At 36.6% G+C, this 21438-nt stretch overlaps 1 protein-coding gene across 2 annotated transcripts; it reads right to left on the bottom strand.

The window, feature by feature from the left end:
• Nucleotides 1-1618: 1618 nt before the first annotated feature.
• On the bottom strand, nucleotides 1619-21004 carry clcn7 (chloride channel 7). Of its 2 annotated transcripts, XM_079376793.1 has the most exons (25): nucleotides 20796-21004; nucleotides 20106-20180; nucleotides 19538-19603; nucleotides 19285-19350; nucleotides 18619-18751; nucleotides 17960-18069; nucleotides 17032-17112; nucleotides 16792-16854; nucleotides 16627-16710; nucleotides 16457-16550; nucleotides 16167-16231; nucleotides 15939-16055; nucleotides 15668-15722; nucleotides 15491-15551; nucleotides 13987-14128; nucleotides 13770-13863; nucleotides 7811-7983; nucleotides 7606-7657; nucleotides 7326-7453; nucleotides 7059-7144; nucleotides 5676-5808; nucleotides 5522-5581; nucleotides 5244-5420; nucleotides 4185-4265; nucleotides 1619-3322 (listed from the first exon to the last, which is right to left on the bottom strand). In XM_079376793.1, the coding sequence occupies exons 1-25, from the start codon at nucleotides 20913-20915 to the stop codon at nucleotides 3236-3238; spliced, it is 2403 nt and encodes an 800-aa protein (XP_079232919.1). In that variant the 5' UTR covers nucleotides 20916-21004; the 3' UTR covers nucleotides 1619-3235. The 2 variants fall into 2 exon arrangements, with proteins under 2 accessions (XP_079232919.1, XP_079232920.1); XM_079376794.1 differs by lacking the exon at nucleotides 20106-20180.
• Nucleotides 21005-21438: the final 434 nt, after the last annotated feature.

Genomic DNA, 21438 nt, shown 5'->3' on the forward strand with positions numbered 1-21438 from the left:
CATCCAGGGCACGAAGCTCCCGTTCCACCACATCCCAAAGATGCTCTATTGGGTTGAGATCTGGTGACTGTGGGGGCCATTTTAGTACAGTGAACTCATTGTCATGTTCAAGAAACCAATTTGAAATGATTCGAGCTTTGTGACATGGTGCATTATCCTGCTGGAAGTAGCCATCAGAGGATGGGTACATGGTGGTCATAAAGGGATGGACATGGTCAGAAACAATGCTCAGGTAGGCCGTGGCATTTAAACGATGCCCAATTGGCACTAAGGGGCCTAAAGTGTGCCAAGAAAACATCCCCCACACCATTACACCACCACCACCAGCCTGCACAGTGGTAACAATGCATGATGGATCCATGTTCTCATTCTGTTTACGCCAAATTCTGACTCTACCATCTGAATGTCTCAACAGAAATCGAGACTCATCAGACCAGGCAACATTTTTCCAGTCTTCAACCGTCCAATTTTGGTGAGCTTGTGCAAATTGTAGCCTCTTTTTCCTATTTGTAGTGGAGATGAGTGGTACCCGGTGGGGTCTTCTGCTGTTGTAGCCCATCCGCCTCAAGGTTGTGCGTGTTGTGGCTTCACAAATGCTTTGCTGCATACCTCGGTTGTAACGAGTGGTTATTTCAGTCAAAGTTGCTCTTCTATCAGCTTGAATCAGTCGGCCCATTCTCCTCTGACCTCTAGCATCAACAAGGTATTTTTGCCCACAGGACTGCCGCATACTGGATGTGTTTCCCTTTTCACACCATTCTTTGTAAACCCTAGAAATGGTTGTGCGTGAAAATCCCAGTAACTGAGCAGATTGTGAAATACTCAGACCGGCCCGTCTGGCACCAACAACCATGCCACGCTCAAAATTGCTTAAATCACCTTTCTTTCCCATTCTGACATTCAGTTTGGAGTTCAGGAGATTTTCTTGACCAGGACCACACCCCTAAATGCATTGAAGCAACTGCCATGTGATTGGTTGATTAGATAATTGCATTAATGAGAAATTGAACAGGTGTTCCTAATAATCCTTTAGGTGAGTGTATATGCTAAGTACAGCTTAGTCATGTAGTGTTGTTGCCTTAGCAAATTTAAACATGGGCAAAGTTTCTTGAAGCACTTAGTGGAACGTCAGTCACATATACACATAATGCACGTTTCTCAGAATCACTGATATCGAAGTTAAGTGAAAACATATATAGCCAAAGCCTTAGCCTGCTCATAAATTCTTCTACTGAAACAAAATTGGGGTCTTTTAATCCAAGTTTACTATACACTGTAAAAAGTGATAAGTTGACTTAACTTAAAAAAAGGAAACCCGTTGCCTTAAAATTATTAAGTAAATAATAATTTAAAAAAAAAGTTAATTGTCAAGTTATTATTATTATTATTTCCTCAATTGTTTTTTAAAGTTAAGTCACCTTATCACTTTGTAGCTTTGAAGCCCTCTTTAGTGAAAGTGATGATAGTAAACTCAAAAAAGTTGACAATTGACTTAAAATGAACAGATATACACATTAAAGAAATACGTTTGGACCAAAAATATTGTCCTTTCTTGGACTGCACAGATGTTTATCCAAATCAGTCATGATCATCTGAGAGAGTCACTAAAGAGACCTGTGGAATTCAGTTGTTGATTCATAGCTTTATTAGTTCACAAAGTTGTTCAAATGGTTATAAAACTCTTCTTTTTTTACTTCAAATCAACAACCATATAAAAAGTAGAGATCAGCATAGAGAAAGATCATTAATCAATAAAAACAAATAATGTTGGCTTTAAACAATGAAGCATAGAGTCTACCTTTATAGCAAAACAACAAAACAGGATGCCGCGTTTATACGCTTCATCTGATGTTCAGGTAAATAACGTTTGTTGCAATCACCGCTTGGCAATTATTTTTGCATAATCATCTTTCACTGCTCAATACTGTAATTTTGATGTTCATTTAAAAGTAAAGATTTTCACAGAAAACAAATGAAGCTCGAGCTTCAAGAACTACCCTCGCGCAATGTACTACATAAAACCTCTAGCTATAGTTTTAAACTCGTACCAAAACTTGCCAGAGCCAAGAAGCTTGTGGAAAATAGGATTTATGCACTTAATTTTAGGGCCTGATCCACCCTAACAGATTTAATACCAATTAAATTGATTAATCAAGACAGAAACATTTAAAAATCCTAAACAGCACAAGGTAAACAAAAATGTAATGAACCATATTTGCATATCTGTAACAATATAATATATTATGTAGTAGTCTGTATTAAGTGTACATCACAAACAGGTTTTTTAAAGGGATAGTTCACCCCAAAATGAAAATTCTGTCATCATTTACTCACCCTCAAGTAGTTCCAAACCTGTATGAATGTCTTTGTTCTGCTGAACACTGAGGACGATATTCTGAACTAATGTGGGAAACGGAGCAGTTCTGGGGCACCATTGACTTCCATAGTATTTTAATTTTTTTTCCTACTATGGAAGTCAATGGTGCCCCAAAACAGCCTAGTTACAAACTTTCTTCAAAATATCTTCAGAACAAAGACATTCATACAGGTTTGGAACTACTTGAGGGTGAGTAAATGACAGAATTTTCATTTTTGGAAGAACTATCCCTTTAATGCTACAAATGGGGATTAGAAGAATCTATTTAATTCCATATCAGGAAACTTGCTTGAATTGTCCTGCATATTTATAATGAATAGTTTACTTTGAGCTAACAACACTAGAGCCCATATTAAGCATTAGCAAGCAAGTATTCAAAACCACAGCCTTGTTGAAAATGAAAAATAAAAAATGCATACTGACACATTATGTCAATATTCATTATCATTGGCATGGCAATTCACATCTCAAATGATAACTAGCCATGATAAACATGTAAGGTGACACAAAATGGTGCTTTTGGAGAGGCACGAAAAGTGAGGGCTCCCGAAAAGCTCATTTAATCTAAAATATTATAATTGTAATAAATAAACAGTCACAGTGCAAAACTAACATAGTGTGCTCATCCGCTGCATTTCTACAGGCAAAAATAAACGCATAACTAACTGTGTGATAAAGGAGCAAAAACTTATTTTTCAAATAATCAAGCCCTTAAAATACTGAACTTCAGACAAATTGTGCATGTTGCAGGTTATGTTTGGCATCTTTGACACGAGAGAGACTCTGACCAGCCCCTGAGTTTTTGAGGTCCAAAGCTGGTGCTCTGAAGGCAGGGTCCAGGGTGAACATGATGACCAATCATGTCTGAGCCAGGTGAAGCTCCTCCAGACCATCTTTACCCAAATGATAGCGGGCAAGATCCTTCCTGGTTACCAGTCCCACAACCTTCACATCCAAAGCACAGGGAATTAGAAACTGATAACATTACTGTGGATGAACGATATTTAAATGATATTCGGAAGGATATACGGCCAATTTTGACTGATACAATAAGCTGTTAATTATTTTGATGTTATTGCAAATAACAAGCAAATAAACTGGTCAATATTCAAATTTGATATTATTTACGCTATAATATTATATTTCCTCTATATAAAGACATTGAAATAAATAAATATTAAACAACATTATTTTTATAATTTATTTATATATTTCAAGTGCAATACAACAGGCATAAAAATAAAATCACAACACTGACAATGTGATTTCACACAGTATCAATATCAATACATATTTAAATCAATAAACTCGAAAGCAACTTTAAATACATATGTCTTGACTTGCTTTAAAAAATATTAATGCTTGAAGCCTGTCTAACTTTAATAGGTACACAATAAAAATAAATAAATAAAATGGATTAAATAAAAAAACTAATTCAATAAAAATATGTAAACAAATAAATTGTAAATAGATAAATAATACAATAATTTAAATGCTGTAAGCTAATTTAGGAATGTGCTATATACAAAATAATTATTATTAATTAAATGAATCGTTTTTGAAGATTAATTTTAAGTGTTAGATGATGGAAAGGTAATCTAAATGTAAAACTAGAGGAAATGAACATGCAAAATTAAATATCCAATACTGATCAACAATGATATATTAAACAAACAAACAAACAAAAAAATCTCTTAAATCGGCCAATTAATAATACTAGTACTATTTTGTGCATCTCTAAAGATGAGCTGCAAGTTAAAAGTAGTAACTGAACCACAATAAAACAATAGAATAGTGATACACTTACCCTGTTCTCATTATCAACCACCACCAGATGTCTCAGTCCTAGCGCCCGAAACAATTTAAACACACGGGGGAGTGAAGTCTCCTGAAATCAAATATCAAAGATTAGACAGTTATTGCTGCAGATGATTAAAGCACATGACAACTGAAATACACTTCCTGGTGTCATTTTTTACAGATCATTAGTAAATGCCATGTAAGGATTGTTTTGAGTTATTTCTCAAACCTGTGGCAGGGTGATATGCCACAGCCATATCACCCTGCAGCCCAAGACTGGTTGCCCACTGAAGCTAAGCAGGGTTGAGCCTGGTCAGTACCTTGATGGGAGACCTCCGGTGAAAACTAGGTTGCTGTTGGAAGAGGTGTTAGTGAGGCCAGCAGGGGGTGCTCACCCTGTGGTCTGTGTGGGTCCTAATGCCCCGGTATAGTGACGGGGACACTATACTGTCAAAAAGAGCACCGTCTTTCGGATGAGACGTTAAATCGAGGTCCTGACTCTCTGTGGTCATTAAAAATCCCATGGCACTTCTCGTAAAGAGTAGGGGTGTAACCCTGGTGTCCCGGCCAAATTCCCTCTACTGGCCCTTGTCTATCATGGCATCCTAATAATCTTCATCCACTTGATTGGCTCAATGACTCTCTCTCCTCTCCACCTGTAGCTGGTGTGTGGTGAGCGCACTGGCGCCGTTGTACTGTGGCTGCCGTTGCATCATCCAAGTGGATGCTGCACACTGGTGGTGGTTGAGGAGAGACCCCCCCCACATGATTGTAAAGCGCTTTGGGTGTACAGCAATACACAATAAAGCGCTATATAAATGCATCATTCATTCATTCATTCATTTCAATTGGGTGTGGTAGTGGCGCTCTGGCACTGCAGAATTCCAGGTATGATAGATGAAAACTGGAGGGCTTCCAGTATCAATATCAATTTATTTTACTTCCTATGCCATTGTTATGGCATTATAAATTTCACATAAACTTTCCCAAATGGCATGTAAATACAAAATTTCTGTCAAATTCTGCAACTGCAGGCCAGAATATGCTAGCATGTAAGTTAACTGACCTGAGGCACAGTGTATGGGGTCGGGTTCATGAACTCGGTGAGGTCCATCATGCACTCCCTCTCGTCCTGAGACACGTGGATGGACTGGATGGGGGGGAAACGAGGATATGCATCTCTGAAGTCCTTCAGCTGTAGCTTCCTTTGGCTGAGACGTGAAGACGCCCTTTCCACAAACACCTGAGACAGACACAATGCCAAACCATTATTGCTGTAGTAACAGTATTTCCTAAAAACAGAGGATTAAAGTCCAACCGAAGTATCATAATTCAGTTTCAGACCTTATGTTTGAGAAGAACAATGAGCTGAGAGCGAAGAATAAGTCCACAGACTTTTCCTGGCTGTGAAAAGAAGACAACTTTTAGTTTTTATTGAAGCTGAAATATACTTGTAGGAATGACAGGATCTGAGGTTGTGTTTTCATGGTTGTGTCACCTCGTCGTTCTCAGTAGTATGAATGACCACTGGGAAGCCGTTGTGATTGGTGGATGTGTTGCTAAGAACGTCCACAATTCTCCCGACTTTCTCCACTCTGTTGAAGCAGGTGACTGGAGAGCTCATGACCTCTCTGCGGTGAAAACATCAGCAAACAAATGACTTCATGATACTTCACCAGTGTTTTTTAGAATCATTTAATATTGTAAAACATATTTTGAATTCACTTTTATTTAGTAATTTTGCATGTGCTTTTTTACTTTTATTTATTTTTTTGTTTCTATTTATAAAAATGTACATATACCATTAAACAATTAAACATATTTGTTTCAGTTTTAGTTATTTTACTTCAACTATTTTTAGTTACTTCAACTTATTTGATTTCAGTTAGTTGCCAAGGCAACATTTATTATTATCTTTCAATTTATCATTTTGTTTCATGTATCATTTTGTTTTCAGGTTTTTCATCTATTACATTCTATTTTATTTCAATTAATGAAAACTATTTTAATGATAACTGTAGTTTTGATGAAATGCAACAATATTCCACTACACTATTGGTTGCCATATCTTTCTGTTTTGCTAATACAAGTTGGACGAGGGACTTTTATTTTGACAGCGCTGAGAATGTCTGACTCACAGGAGCACTCAATCTCCATCTTCATTACTTTATGGTCTTCATCAGGCTAATAATTGAAAGGTAAATACTATAAAACTTTTTACATTTACTCTCAACATTCAGTAAATATGAACTTTAATAAAGTCTTTGAATATCTATCAAATAAATTTTTTTTGAAAATTTCGGCAAATCCAGATGTTACCAGATAAACAAGTATATAGAGTGTTTTTATTCGTGTTGTGACAGCTTTATTTGTAAAATAATACTATAGCAGGACTACTACAGAATCAACAAGTTCCTATCTAAAGTATAAATCTGTTCATTTTACAGATATTTAAAGTTCAAATTATTTTTTTTATACGTTTTTTAATTATTTCTGTTTTTATGTAAAAAAAATAATAATGAAAAAACAAAAACACATTTAGATTTTTAACTAACTTTAAATTAAATACTGTGATATTACTTAGTCCTATATATCGGCCATTAGCTACCCTGCTCTGTGAAATATCAGCATGAGCCATCCGAGAATCCATATTGGTTAACCACAACACTACACCTAAAAACCTTCAGCTGACTGGAACCCAGCACTGGTTTATTTACTATAAGTAACATTTAATACTCTTTTTGTTCTCTCACCTGAGACAGGAGTTATGATTAAGTGTAATATTAGATGGTTGTGTGAATTACCTGGAAGCTCAGACTGAGAGTCAGTACTGAGAAGTTCAAAGCATCATATGACATGTAATGCTGGAGGGTGTGGTTACCTGGCCGTCAGCCAATGAGAAGTAGGAGGAGCCTCCCAATGGAGGAAAGGAACACTCTGCAGCTTAATATGGATGTCATACAGGCCCTATAAACAACAAAAAACAGTCAGACAAATGCACACATGTGCTTCATGCTCTAATAACACAAAACACATGCATGCATGACTAATGCTTCACGACACCCTTTAAAAAAACCACAGATCAAAAACTCCTGGACCAACAAATCACCAGCTCTCAGAAGACAGCCATGCAAGTTTTGCTTCTCACCTCTATAAAGTAATCCCCCACAATCTTGGCAGTCATCAGAACAAGCATGATGGGAAAGCCATAGGTCACGTTCCCGGTGGCTTCTACCAGGATTACGGTGAGACTGAGGGTCATTCTGACAATGCCACCTGTCAGATTAACACAACAAAACCATACTTGTTATTGCTGACATGTACTTCCTTCACAGAAATGCAGTTGGGAGAACTATTATAAACCATAAGACAGCATTCCTGAGGCATTTTCTTGACACTAACATCACGCTTAAACATCAGTAACTCACCAAGCTGGGCCGCAGCACCTATTAGAGCATATTTCCCAGGATCCGCCCAAATCTATCAGTTAAGAAAACATGTCAACAGCACAATACGGCTACTTTTTCTTCATTAAGCTTTATTTTCCTCTGATTTGTCGTTTAAGATTAATTAAAAATGTAGGTGGAATTAAAAAAAGGTGTTGGAAGCAGAGAAGTGGAAAGCTGTTCTTACTGATTGGCTGGAAGTAATGGTAGACAGAAGGATCCCAAATAGTCGTCCCCAGGCTGCTCCAATGAGCAGAGCCGGGATGAACACTCCAGCCGACACGGTCAGACCATAAGTCCAGACAGCCAGGAAGAAATAGGCCAGAGTGAAAACCCCCAAAGTCAAGGGGTTGTAAGATCCTGAGCGAGAGATATTACCAGTAAAATTACATTAGTAAAACAAAACTATATTGCAGTCGCCTTCAAGATGTTGGGCAGCCTGGTTAGAAGGTATGGCTTTAGACTGGGACTGAAGTCTTAATAATAGGCTGTCCAGTTATGGCCCATTTACGAGGTAAACATTCAGTAATAAGATTTATATAATCGTATTACTTTTTTGTCCAGCTTCCCTTGGTTAGATTCAAGTATTAAGATCATATTATCTACAAATTTCTTTATTGTTTTCATTGTGTTATCATTATTTTTATAACATATTTTAATTTAATTTATTATATATATATAATAAGTATGGTGTGGTGACCAAGTATGGTGACCCATAATCAGAATTTGTGCTCTGCATTTAACCCATCCAAGTGCACACACACACTGTGAACGCACACCCAGAGCAGTGAACACACACACACACACACACACACCCGGAGCAGTGGGCAGCCAATGCTGCGGCACCCAGGGAGCAGTTGCTCAAGGGTCTCACCTCAGCCGTGTTATTGAAGGTGAAGAGAGCGCTGGTTATTTACTCCCCCCACCGACAATTCCTGCCAGACCTGAGACTCGAACCCACAACCTTCGGGTTACAAGTCCAAATTTTTATATAAATATTATAAATATGCATTATATAAATATTATTAATATATATATATATATGTGTGTGTGTGTATGTATGTGTGAGATATATATATATATATATATATATATACAGTGCCCTCCAAAAGTATTGGAACAGTAAAGACAAAATTGCTCTGTTGGCTGTGGAGTCAAGACATTTACAAATATGATTAAAAGATGAATATGAGACAAAACTACAGAATGTCACGTTTTATTATTGGGCGATTCAACACATACATGTTTTACCAGCCAAGTTGTTCAGCACTTTTAGAGTTTCATCCCTCTATCTGATGTGAGCATAAGTATTGGAACAGTTGCCTCACAGGTCTTTCTAAGGTCTTTGAAAATTTCGGCAAATCCAGATGTTACCAGATAAACAAGTATATAGAGTGTTTTTATTCGTGTTGTGACAGCTTTATTTGTAAAAAAAAAATACTATAGCAGGACTACAGAATCAACAAGTTCCAACAAGTTGATCAGATGTGTCCTGTTGCATTAATTCTTCAGATATTAAAAGCAGGGAATGTGTTGTATCAGTTATATCCATTACTTCTGTATTCTGAATCTTGCATTTGATGATGACACACAAAAACCAGGATGAAGATGAGGGAGCTGACTTTGAGAGAAAAGCAAGCAATTTGGATGCTAAAAGAAAAGAGGAAGTAAATTAGACCTCTAGCAAAAACAAAGGGCATGGAGAAATCAAGAGTTTGGAAACCACCAGCGACACCAGCAACCAACAACTACCTGATCGACTGAGAAAACAACAGTAGTTGATGACTGACAAATCATAAAAGCTGTGAAAATGAACCCTAAAAGACATGTCTGTGAAATCCCCAACAACTTCCAGAAAGCTGGGGTGATGCTCTGACAATCTACTGTCCTCAGGAGACTTTGACACAGAATTACAGATGCTACACAGCAAGATGCAAACCTGACCAGCACCAAAAATAGAAAGGCAAGACTAGAGATTGCAAAAAAAGCACAAAGGTGAGCCAGAAGAGTTTTGGAACTGTGTTTATGGACTGATGAGACAAAGATGAACCTTTATCTAAGTGATGGGAAAACGAAAATATGGAGAAAAAAAGGGAACTGCAATGATCCCGAGCATACAGTCTCATCTGTAAAGCATGGTGGAGGTGATGTCATGGCATGGGCATGCATGGCTGCCTCTGGAAAAGGCCCTCTCAACTTTACTGATGACTTAATGTATGATGACAGTAGCAGAATGAATTTTGAAGGGTACAAAACCATCTTGCCTACCAATATTCAAGAAAATGCCACCAGATTCATTGGGAAGTGCTTCATATTGCATCAGGACAATGACCCAAAGCACCATGCCAGTTCAGTCAAGGAATTTATAAGGGCAAAGAAATGCAAAGTCTTAGATTGCCCAAGTCAATCTCCAGATTTAAATCCGATTGAACATGAATTTCAGCAGCTGAAGAGGAGAGTAAAGGCAGAAACTCCCCAAAACAAACAACAATTGGAATTGGCTGCATTAAAGGCTGGGAGAAGTATTTAAAAGAATGAGACCAAGAGTCTGGTGATGTCTATGGGTCACAGACTCACTGCTGTGATTGTGTGCAAGGGATCTGCAACTAAATAATAGCTTTTAATCGGTTATATCTGCCTTATGTTCAACTGTCCCAATACTTATACTCACATCAATGAGTGGGATGAACTCTAAAAGTGGTGTTCTTTTTATTTGGTAAAACATGTATGTGTTGAAACAGCTAATAATAAAATGTGACATTCTGTAGTTTTGTCTCATATTCATCTTTTAATCATATTTGTAAATGTCTTGACTCCACAGCCAACAGAGCAATTTTGTCTTTACTGTTCCAATACTTATGGAGGGCACTGTGTATGTGTATTATATATATATATATATATATATATATATATATATATATATATATATATATATATATATATATATACATATATATATATATATATGTACAGTGGGGAAAAAAATATTTGATTTGAAATGATCAGTCTATGATTTTAATGGTATGTTTATTTGAACAGTGAGAGACAGAATAACAATAAAAAATACAGAAAAATGCATTTCAAAAAAGTTATAAATTGATTTGCATTTCAAATAAGTATTTGACCCCTTCACAAAACATGACTTAGTACTTGGTGGCAAAAACCTTGTTGGCAATCACAGAGGTCAGACGTTTCTTGTAGTTGGCCACCAGGCTTGCACAGATCTCAGGAGGGATTTTGTCCCACTCCTCTTTACAGATCCTCTCCAAGTCATTAAGGTTTCGAGGCTGACGTTTGGCAACTCGAACCTTCAGCTCCCTCCACAGATTTTCTATGGGATTAAGGTCTGGAGACTGGCTAGGCCACTCCAGGACCTTAATGTGCTGCTTCTTGAGCCATTACTTTGTTGCCTTGTTGCCCGTGTGGTTGGGTCATTGTCATGCTGGAATACCCATCCACGACCACAAACCACTTTCAATTCCCTGGTTGGCTTCAATGCCCTGGCCCTGACGGTACATGGCCCGTCCATCGTCCCTTTGATGCGGTACAGTTGTCCTGTCCACCTTAGCGGAAAAACACCCCCAAAGCATAATGTTTCCACCTAGGCAGGGTCATAGGCAGCATTCCTCCTCCTCCAAACACGGCGAGTTGAGTTGATGTCAAAGCTGGATTTTGGTCTCATCTGACCACAACACTTTCACCCAGTTCTCCTCTGAATCATTGGCAAACTTCAGACGGGCCTGTACATGTGCTTTCTTGAGCAGGGGGACCTTGCAGGCGCTGCAGGATTTCAGTCCTTCACGGCGTAGTGTGTTATCAACTGTTTTCTTGGTGACTATGGTCCCAGCTGCCTTGAGATCATTGACAAGATCCTCCCGTGTAGTTCTGGGCTGATTCCTCACCGTTCTCATGATCATTGAAACTTCAAGAGGTGAGATCTTGCATGGAGCCTCAGTGCGAGGGAAATTGACAGTTATTATGTGTTTCTTATATTTGCGAATAATCACACCAACTGTTGTCACCTTCTCACCAAGCTGCTTGGCGATGGTCTTGTAGCCCATTCCAGCCTTGTGTAGGTCTACAATCTTGTCCCTGACATCCTTGGACAGCTCTTTGGTCTTGGCCATGGTGGAGAGTTTGGATTCTGATCGATTGATTGCTTCTGTGGACAGGTGTCTTTTATACAGGTAACAAACTGAGATTAGGAACACTCCCTTTAATAGAGTGCTTCTAATCTCAGCTCCTAACCTGTATAAAAGACACCTGGGAGCCAGAAATCTTGCTGATTGATAGGGGATCAAATACTTATTTGACTCATTAAAATGCAAATCAGTTTATACATTTTTTGAAATGCGGTTTTCTGGATTTTTGTTGTTGTTATTCTGTCTCACTGTTCAAATAAACCTACCATTAAAATTATAGACTGATCCTTTATTTGTCAGTGGGCAAACGTACAAAATCAGCAGGTGATCAGATAATTTTTTTCCCCCAATGTACATGTAGGTATATATATATATATATATATATATATATATATATATATATATATATATATATATATATATATATATATATATATATATATATATATATATATATATATATATACATACATACACACATACATACATATTTACATAAGGATTTATATACACTACCGTTCAAAAGTTTGGGATCAGTGAGATTTTTTAAAGATGTTTCTTATGCTCATCAATGCTGTATCTATTTGATCAAAAATACAGGGATTTGTTTTGTGAAATATTTTTTGTGAAATGTTACTGCAATTTAAAATACCAGTTTTCTATTTTAATATACTTAAATTAAAATACAATTTATTCTTTATTCTTTTTAAAATAATCATTTTATTCAGCAAGGATATGTTAAATGGATAAAAAGTGTTAGTAAAGACATTGTTAGAAAATATTTCTATTTTGAAAAAATGCTGCTCTTTTTTAACTTTTTATTCATCAAAGAATCAAAGAAAAAATGATCACAGGTTAATAAAAATATTAAGCAGCACAACAGTTTTAGCACTGATAATAAATCAGCATATTAGAATGATTTCTGTAGGATCACTTGACACTGAAGACTGGAGTAATGATGCTGAAAATTCAGCACTGCGTCAGAAATAAATTCGATTTTAAAGTATATTAAAATAGGAAACCAATATTAGAAATTGCAATAAGATTTCACAATATTAAGTTTTTTTAATGTATTTTTGATCAAATAAATACAGCCTTTATGAGCAGAAGAGACTCCATTAAAAATCTTACTCTGCACAATCTGTAGCAAGGTAAACATCTGTTCCCTTTTAGTCGGTCACTTTCCACGTCAAGTCAGTGACCGACGAACTGGGAAGTGACGTCTCTGTTGCCTCCCTCAGGGAATGAGGGTTACACAAGCAACCGAGACGTTTTTTATGATTATGATTATATACAGGGCAAATTTTCGAGCAATTCTGTCGGACAATTTTTTTTGAGCCGTATTGCTTGGGCACTTTCCCACTGAAATATCCCATCTGGATACTTTAAATTGGTTGTGAGCCCTGTGTCTCACCTGGTTGCCCGTTGAGGGCAACATTGCTCAAAAAGTTGCCCAGAATGTATCATCAGCCTTAAGCATTCCAGCTCTAGGGGGGAGTATAGTGCCACTAGCAAAGACATAAAATCAAAACCATATAAATTATATAAAGAAAGTGTAATATTAATCATAAGAAAAATCATAAATCGGATTTTAGGGAATAATATAATCATATTACATTCTAATGCATTAACAACTTGCCATATTTAAAGACCAAAAATGGTCATGATAAACTTTGGGCACTTATTTATTTGTGATTTTGCTTGTTTAAGTCCAGTGGCTGTGTTCACTCACTGCACTCTGGGAAAGCAATCAAGGATGGCTTCTCTCCAGAGCGTAGGAAGATTTTAGCTGCCTGACAGCTGGCCTGCTTCCAGCTCGTAACGCTAAATCTGCTTTGGCAGACACATGCATGCAAACACACACTGGCTAAAAAACATGCAGACACACCACATAACAAGTGAAGAAGTGTTCGAAGGCTTGATGTTTCGATTGCAAGTTCGATAAGATGTCCACACAGATTCCCAAACCCGTCCACACCCTACCAAACCCACACTGAGACACACCTGGAGGGTTGTGGAACAGACTCCTCACACTCCGCTCAGGGGTGTTGAAGAAGGCGGTGGCCATGGAATTATATTCACCATCAGCACAGAAGAGCTGTAAAGGAACAAATTACGTTTCTGTTTGACATTGCTGACTATATTCTGATCTAAGATCAGTTCAGCTTAGCATTTTATCATTTAAGGAAACATATTGACAGCCCAGTAAGTATATAAACACCTGTAGGGGATATTCTTCAGTGTTGTCCTGTCCCAACGGCTGGCAGTCATTGGAGAAATAGATCATAGCAAAGGAAACTGTAGCGGTCACCGCGGCAACCAGCATGGCCTCCATCACCTGCAGGCACGGCCGGTGGACGTACCTGAGAAAGAAAGAAAGAAAGAAAGAAATAATTTTTGCAGCACAAAATGTAAAAATGACAGATTTTTAAATGTTTTAGAAGTTGGCTTTTATGCTCACCAAAGCTACATTTATTTGAGGAAAACACAAAACAATAACGGCAATATTCTGGAATATTTTTACAATTTAAAATGTTTTTCTTATCATCATATATTACAAAATGTAATTTATTCTTTTGATGGCAAAGCTGAATTTTCAGCATCATTACTCCAGTCTTCAGAGTCACATGATCCTTCAGAAATCATTCTAATACGCTGATTTTCTGCTGAAGAAACATTTATTATTATCAATGTTGAAAACAATTTTGCTGTGCAATGTTTTCTGGAAACATGATATTTTCAGGATTTTTTGAGGAATAGAACATATTTACACGAAAGAGAGATATTTTGTAAGTTTGTCTTTGATTAATTTCTTTAAAAAAAAAAAGACTGATCTTACTAAAACCAAGCATATATTAATATTGGTGTCACATTTAAAAACAAATAAAAGGTTTGTTAAATGTTATGCTCAATACTACTTTTTCAAATGGTTATTTTGTGTTTTCAGTATCATCTCATTCTCACTTTTCATTAAACGCCTTACAACTTTAGCAACTCTCTTCCTTTACTTGTTGGCCTCAATTCAAAGGCTCAAAGACCTGGAGGGCAAAACAGCCATAGAGCTGCAGCACAAGCCTATCAATTTTCCATCTGTCTCCAATACACAAATATTTAGATCACCTCTCAAAAGAATAAAACAAAGAACACATTTTATATGGGCAACTTTGCACATTGCATTTATATTTTGGGTTCATCTGCACCATCAATAAAGTGTATACTGATTTTTGCCTTTTAATATCAGTGTCTTACTACATTACTACTTAATGCAATCCTCATAAAAATAACTGGTGGTCAGTGGAGGAAAGCCTTGTTTTGCTCTCCAGGTGAACGTTCCTGTAAGGGCGTGACGTCACTAAAACTATGAATTTAATGTGTGAGGGCGTAACCCAGAAAATGTGATTGATGTGTAAAAGTCTTCAGACACAAATGTGTAGTTCAGACACAATGGAATATTGGCTTTTGCTTAGTAATACACCCTAATTGTGTCAAAACCTACACATTTGACCAATCATTTAGCAAACTCAAGTTTTTGCAGCAACTGTAATCTATTGTCAAGTTGCTGCAAAAAAAAAAAAAAAAAAAAATGGCCAAAATAGGGGACTAGACAAAAATACAAAATTTTGCAAATGCAAAATACCACTATACAAAATTTAGATTTTTCCACTTCAATTTTTGGCCATACATATTATGCATGACCTTCCATATTCAATTACTTGCAATCATACCTTATTCTGAAAATTGTTAGCCAATAATTGATGACATTGAACAATGCTCCGAGCACCCCTCCTGGAAAATGAAAGGAAAAAAGAAGAATGATTCAAATGGTACATCCTTTCATTTTCATTTTATAAAAAAAAATGATGATGATATTTTATGCATGGACAAAGTGATGTTCCCCTCACCAAAAGCTCCCATGATAATGAAGAGAGGAATTTCATATAAATTATACTGTACACTCTAAAATAAAAAACAAAACATCAAATTTAGTACAGGAATGTCGTGACTAATATAGCTACAATATAATATAGTTTTTTCTTTCTTGTGATATTTTTAGACAGCTTCAAGGGTCAATTCCACTTTAACAGATGTTCCTTAAATCTCAGTGCTGAGTTAAAACTTTGACAGCTAAAAAAGGGAAAGAGTGTCAGAGTAACCGAAGGAGACAGAACTTACGCCACTGTCAAAACGACCAAAGTTAATGAGACCGGGGCTAGACAGTGCTCCAGGCTTCCCATGGTAAATACTCAGGAAAAAGTTCAGTGTGAAGGTGGAGATCATTGAAGCAAAGAACTAGATCAAAAACACAGCAGGATTAGGGGTTCAAACGGTCGAACTTTAAAACTATCTGAAACAGACAGTGCTCTTTAATGAGAAGCCAAACTCTTATTCACAATCACTCACAATTCTCCATGTCAACATCTGGTTCCAGAAAGACGCGCCTTCCTCTAAACTGAACAGAACCCCACCTGTGCCAAAAAACACATTGAATCAAAGACGATCCTGGACAATCTTATCCAAGAACCATTTCAGGGAGGTTTAACAGTCTTTGAGCTTTTATTCAAAGGAGCAAATGATGGATGATAATATGCTTTAACAACATAATAATAGTATATTTGACATTGGTTTTGCATAACTTGCTTCTATCCCATGTAAAAATATGGTTATTTAAAATGATTTTCTGCATGTCTCACCAACAGGGGCTCCAAAGGCAGCGGAGACTCCAGCCGCTGCTCCTGCCGAGACAAAGTCTCTCTTCTCCGTGTCCCTGCGGAAATACTCAAATATCTGCGGGAACAGAAACTTGAAGTCAGGCTGTGTTTACTGTAAGATTCAAGGAGTCCTAGCAGTACAGAAAACTGACCTTAAAATCTTTTTTCAGTGAAGTGCTTCTGCCTTGAGATACTCCTGCGGCCACCACTGCTCCCGAGTGAATCATGGGTCCTTCCTGTGAGAGGAGAGCAGCTGCTGAGTCCAACAATTAACTTATTAGTCTCATTAACCCAATCTGACTGTTTTTCTATTGTACCTTTCCAACAGCGAGACCTCCAGCAACTGAGCAGATCACACCAAAGACCTTTATCGCCAGAGTCTGTGGACGTGGAAGAAAACTGTTGTTATGGGGATCTATTATAAGAAAATTGAAACATATCTATTCATCTATACATCTTACCCATCTACATTTGTTTAAACTTGAACCTTTTTGTTCAGTTGAAATTTGAAAAATCAAGCCGTCTTGTTTTTCTTACAGAGAAGCTTAAGCTATCACCTTTAGTCGGACAACACGAGGGATCTTCACTCCATTCAGGTAACATTTTATTTGAGGGATTCCACTTCCTGCTGCAATGGGCTGTGAGAAAACAGACAGCATTTAAATAATGTTCAAAGTAAAATAATATACAACTATTTACTAAACACTACATAGTACAACATCTACACCATTCAAAGTTTTTTTTTTAAATCTCTTATAATGACCAAGGCTGCATTTATTAGATACAGTAAACCAAGAAATATTTTGAAATATTACAAAATAAAATTATAATATTATAATATAATATATTTAAAAGTTAGTTATTTGTGTGATGGTTAAGATGAAGTTTTAGCAGTTATTAGTCCAGCCTCTAGTGACACATAAACCTTCAGAAATTATTCTAATGTTCAATGTTGTGCTACTTAACAGTGGTGTGGAAACAGTGATACATTTTTGTCTGGATTCTTTGATGAATAGAAAGTTTAAAAGAGCAGCATTGATTTTAAATAGAACTCTTGTGTACCATTATGCAAGGTTATATTGTTACTTTTGATCAACTAACTATAATAATGCATCCTTGCTAAATAAAAATCTATTAAAAATTAGATCTTGCTCATCCCAGAGTTTTGAAAAGGTCTGTATTTTGCTTAGTAGAGAAATGGCAAAGTCTGATTACCATATATAAGCTGAGAAATATAATTAATTTACTTCTAGTTCATTTGTGGAAATCAACAGGACAGTGGGACGCACTGCTTTGTGGGATGCATTATCTGGTACATATTATGTACTGTAGAAATAGTATTTTAATATGCTATTCTGAACATAGCCAAATTCTGCTTTCTGCTTGGGAACATTTCATTGAAAGAGCCGAGTGATTTCTCTGAAGTGATACTGAAGCACATTAGGGAAGCAGAAGCCACGCAAATGTCATTCTGAAAACATTCACCTCAAAAAAAGCAACAGCGATAGCTCCAACCATCACGAAAGCACAGTTCAGCACTGCCCACAGTATAAGAGAGATGGACAGGCCTCCAAGCTCTGTGAATTTCACAATGTCTGAACGTCTAGTTAAAGAAGCTCTGAAGCCAGGAAGAAATATATATAACACACAATGGCACTTAATTAAACTGAATAAACCTTTCCATGCAATTAAATTAAGCCTTTTCATTTAAAAAGATGATTAGCCTATTATAAATATTACTGAGCTATATTACAGCATAATACCATGAATAAAATTAGTCTTTGTACCAAACATTGGCTACTGATGTTTTTTCCTGGAATATAAAAATAACTTAAGAAAAAACATTTTAATTTAGTTGAGGGCTAAATTAAATAAACTACATGGACAGATGAAATTAGATTTAAAAAAATAATGCTCAATTTTCATTTTGTCTGTATCAGTCTGGATTGCCATGCATCTGCTTACAGGCACATTATTCCTGTAGTAACAATGGAAATAGATTTAACAAACATTCATATTACAAAATAGCATTAAATGAAATTATGTTTTGACAAACTGCAGTGTATTGGCTCAAACTGAATTTTTGGAGCGCTTTATGTAAGAAACTGATCATATTAGATAGATGACTGACAGAGGAAGGATACTTTGTTTGACTGCAGAGTACTTATAACCAGCTAATGTCTCCACAGCAATGTCTATCAGGCATGCGATGAGACCAGTGAGAAACCCAATCAGACCGCAGATCACCCATCGCCTGATCTCCAGACATCTGAAACCCTACGGTTAAGAGAAGTAAACATCAAAAGTTAATCTACCATTTTTACAACAAATTACTGTTGCATTACAAGGAAACCACTGAATGAACTGCTAATACACGTTACATCTTCAAAATGTTTGGCATGACATACTGTATTAACTTCGGGTCAAACCATATTTGGAGAATACTATGGAAAATACATGTAATGCACTGTAAGTTGTGTTGTCGTTTTAATGCATTCATTTAGCATTATTATTCATTATACAGAAATTAATGTGATTGAAAAAGAATTTCGGGATTGAGTTCATACAACACATGTACATAAACCAACAATTCAAAAAGAGCACAAAATGCCCTACAGTCAGTTTAAACTGCAAACATTCATTTCAATGGTCTCCATCAACCGTTATGGTTGTGAACTCAGAAAGTGCCTTTCTATGAACAGCTTACGAAGCGCACATGATTCAAGTTAACTGTTAAACTTTTCCCACAGACACAGAACCAGAGTTTGTCATCTCCACCTCTAATGAAACTCTCTGATGGTGCTACTGACCATGTGACTCATCCGCCTCTCTTCATCCAGAAACAACTGATTCTCGCTGTTATCATAATCAAGACTCTGAAACACAAAATGCACTAGGTTTGTCATTTTACATCACAGCTCTTCAAAGACAGTTTAGTTAAAGTGTACATGTTGCATTTTGTCTGTGATTTTTAAGTTAATTTACAGAAAACCTAAGCATTTTTAACAGACACTCGATTGAAAGAGAAAAGGGTTACGGAAGGTCAGGTCTAGATTCAGTTACCTCATATTTGAGGGACAGCAGCTTTGCGTTGTGAGGGATTTCCTTCAGTCGACTTCTCACAATGTCCTGTGTGATTTGGGAAAAACAGACTCAGAGCTGACATTCATCAAGGCCATATACAGTCATTCAATGCTCATGCAATCAGAATAGAACAACACTTTATTTAGCTACATCAACTCTTTGCAGCCATGAGCAAACTTGACCTCATGCCAGCACATTGGAAACCATAAACTCACAAATGATCAAGTACATCGCATGCTTTTTCCCAATAAATTATTTTTATAAAGTGCAGGCTGAAAAAGCGATGAGTCAGGCATTTTCCTGAGTCTCTAGCCAACATGCTTGATTTGAGGAGAGATTTAGACTACACTCATGCGCTATCCCAGCATTCAAAGCATCAAAACACGTTGAAATTAAAACTGAAACTGTGTCAAAACAGTGAAGTACTTTTCTGAACCGGAGTATAGGCTAGGCTTTTATGTCTGCATTTTCAATAACGATTTGTTTCTACACGTCTTTAAAAAAAATGTAAATAAATAAAAAGGAATTGCTGTAAAATAGATTTTACCTCTTCGGGTGTGATTTCCTCCTCAAGGTCCACAGTGCTCAGCCTGCCTATATGAAATAAACCTCCCCCGGATAACTATGAACCAAATACATGACATTTACCATAAGACTACTTTAATCTACATTTAGAGTCAGTCTACATTATGCGTGTTGCACTAAAAATATGCTATAAAAAAAAACAAATGTTGTTGGTACAAGTCTTGGTGACACTGTCAGGAATATCTCATTTTAATATCTATTTAATATCTTAACCTCTAGCTATGTTCCTGAATGTAAACAAGAATCAACCAGTTCAATCTAGGTCTTAGGATCACAGGTGCTTGCAGTTTCTTAGCAGAACAAGAGGGTTAATAGAAATGGGAAGTTAAATTCCAAATATCCACAGTTGCAAAACACCCTGCAACTTGCCAGTAGGTACAAATACAAGAAACACAAGGGTTTACCCTCTAATAACAAGTTTGAAAACTATTAAGTTTTCATTTCAACGATGTAATGACAAGTTAGTGCAAGTATATTATCATGCTTTCTGTGTTTGCAAGTCAGCACAGTGCTTTGCATTTTAACAAGCATGCTTTATTTAATAAGCAGGGCAAGTATTTCATATAAGCAGAAGTCAAATCATTTCAGAGTGATTGCTAAGTCCTATACATGTCATATTTTGCAGTCTGTATGGCCTGTCTGGTAACGTTACCTGTCTGTTGTATTTGACGTCCTCGGCTCCGTTAAGCAGAGGTGTTCTCTCTCCGCGATCATCGCCTCGGCTAGACCATGAGACTTTCTTCGCGATGTTGGCCATGTCTACTTTGACCATTAATTATACATCAAACCTGCTAACTGTAAAACTACTGCGAACACTTCTTCCCCATGACTAACAATCATAAGCGATCTCGTGACTACTGTACGGAAAGCACAGAGGTCCAAGAAAGAAATCGGTTTCAAAGGAAGTCTGGGAAATGTAGTTCTCAGTTATTCTGGGTTGTGTCACAATATGGTACAGAGATGATACTGTTAAATCTTAAAACATGCTCATAACTGTCGTATCATATATTTTAGATGATATTAACTCGCACATTTACCAAAAAAGTTACCAAAAGCTAAAATAACGAATGACTAAAATTATGCCTGTTTCCAACAATTGATTTGATTGATTTTTAGGACACCTATTTTACTTATAGCATATCTGTCAGGCAATAAGGACATTATGCATGTCAATTATTATGGCATAAGAAACAAAACTTTACTATAACTGGCTACTTTACAATAATACTTTAACTTATACCGTGAGCAATAATAGTAATGTTCATAAAAAGAAAACAAAAATACTGCCTTTCTTC

The sequence above is a fragment of the Barbus barbus genome (genome assembly GCF_936440315.1).
Source record: "Barbus barbus genome assembly, chromosome: 3".
In the NCBI taxonomy this organism is placed as follows: Eukaryota; Metazoa; Chordata; class Actinopteri; order Cypriniformes; family Cyprinidae; genus Barbus; species Barbus barbus.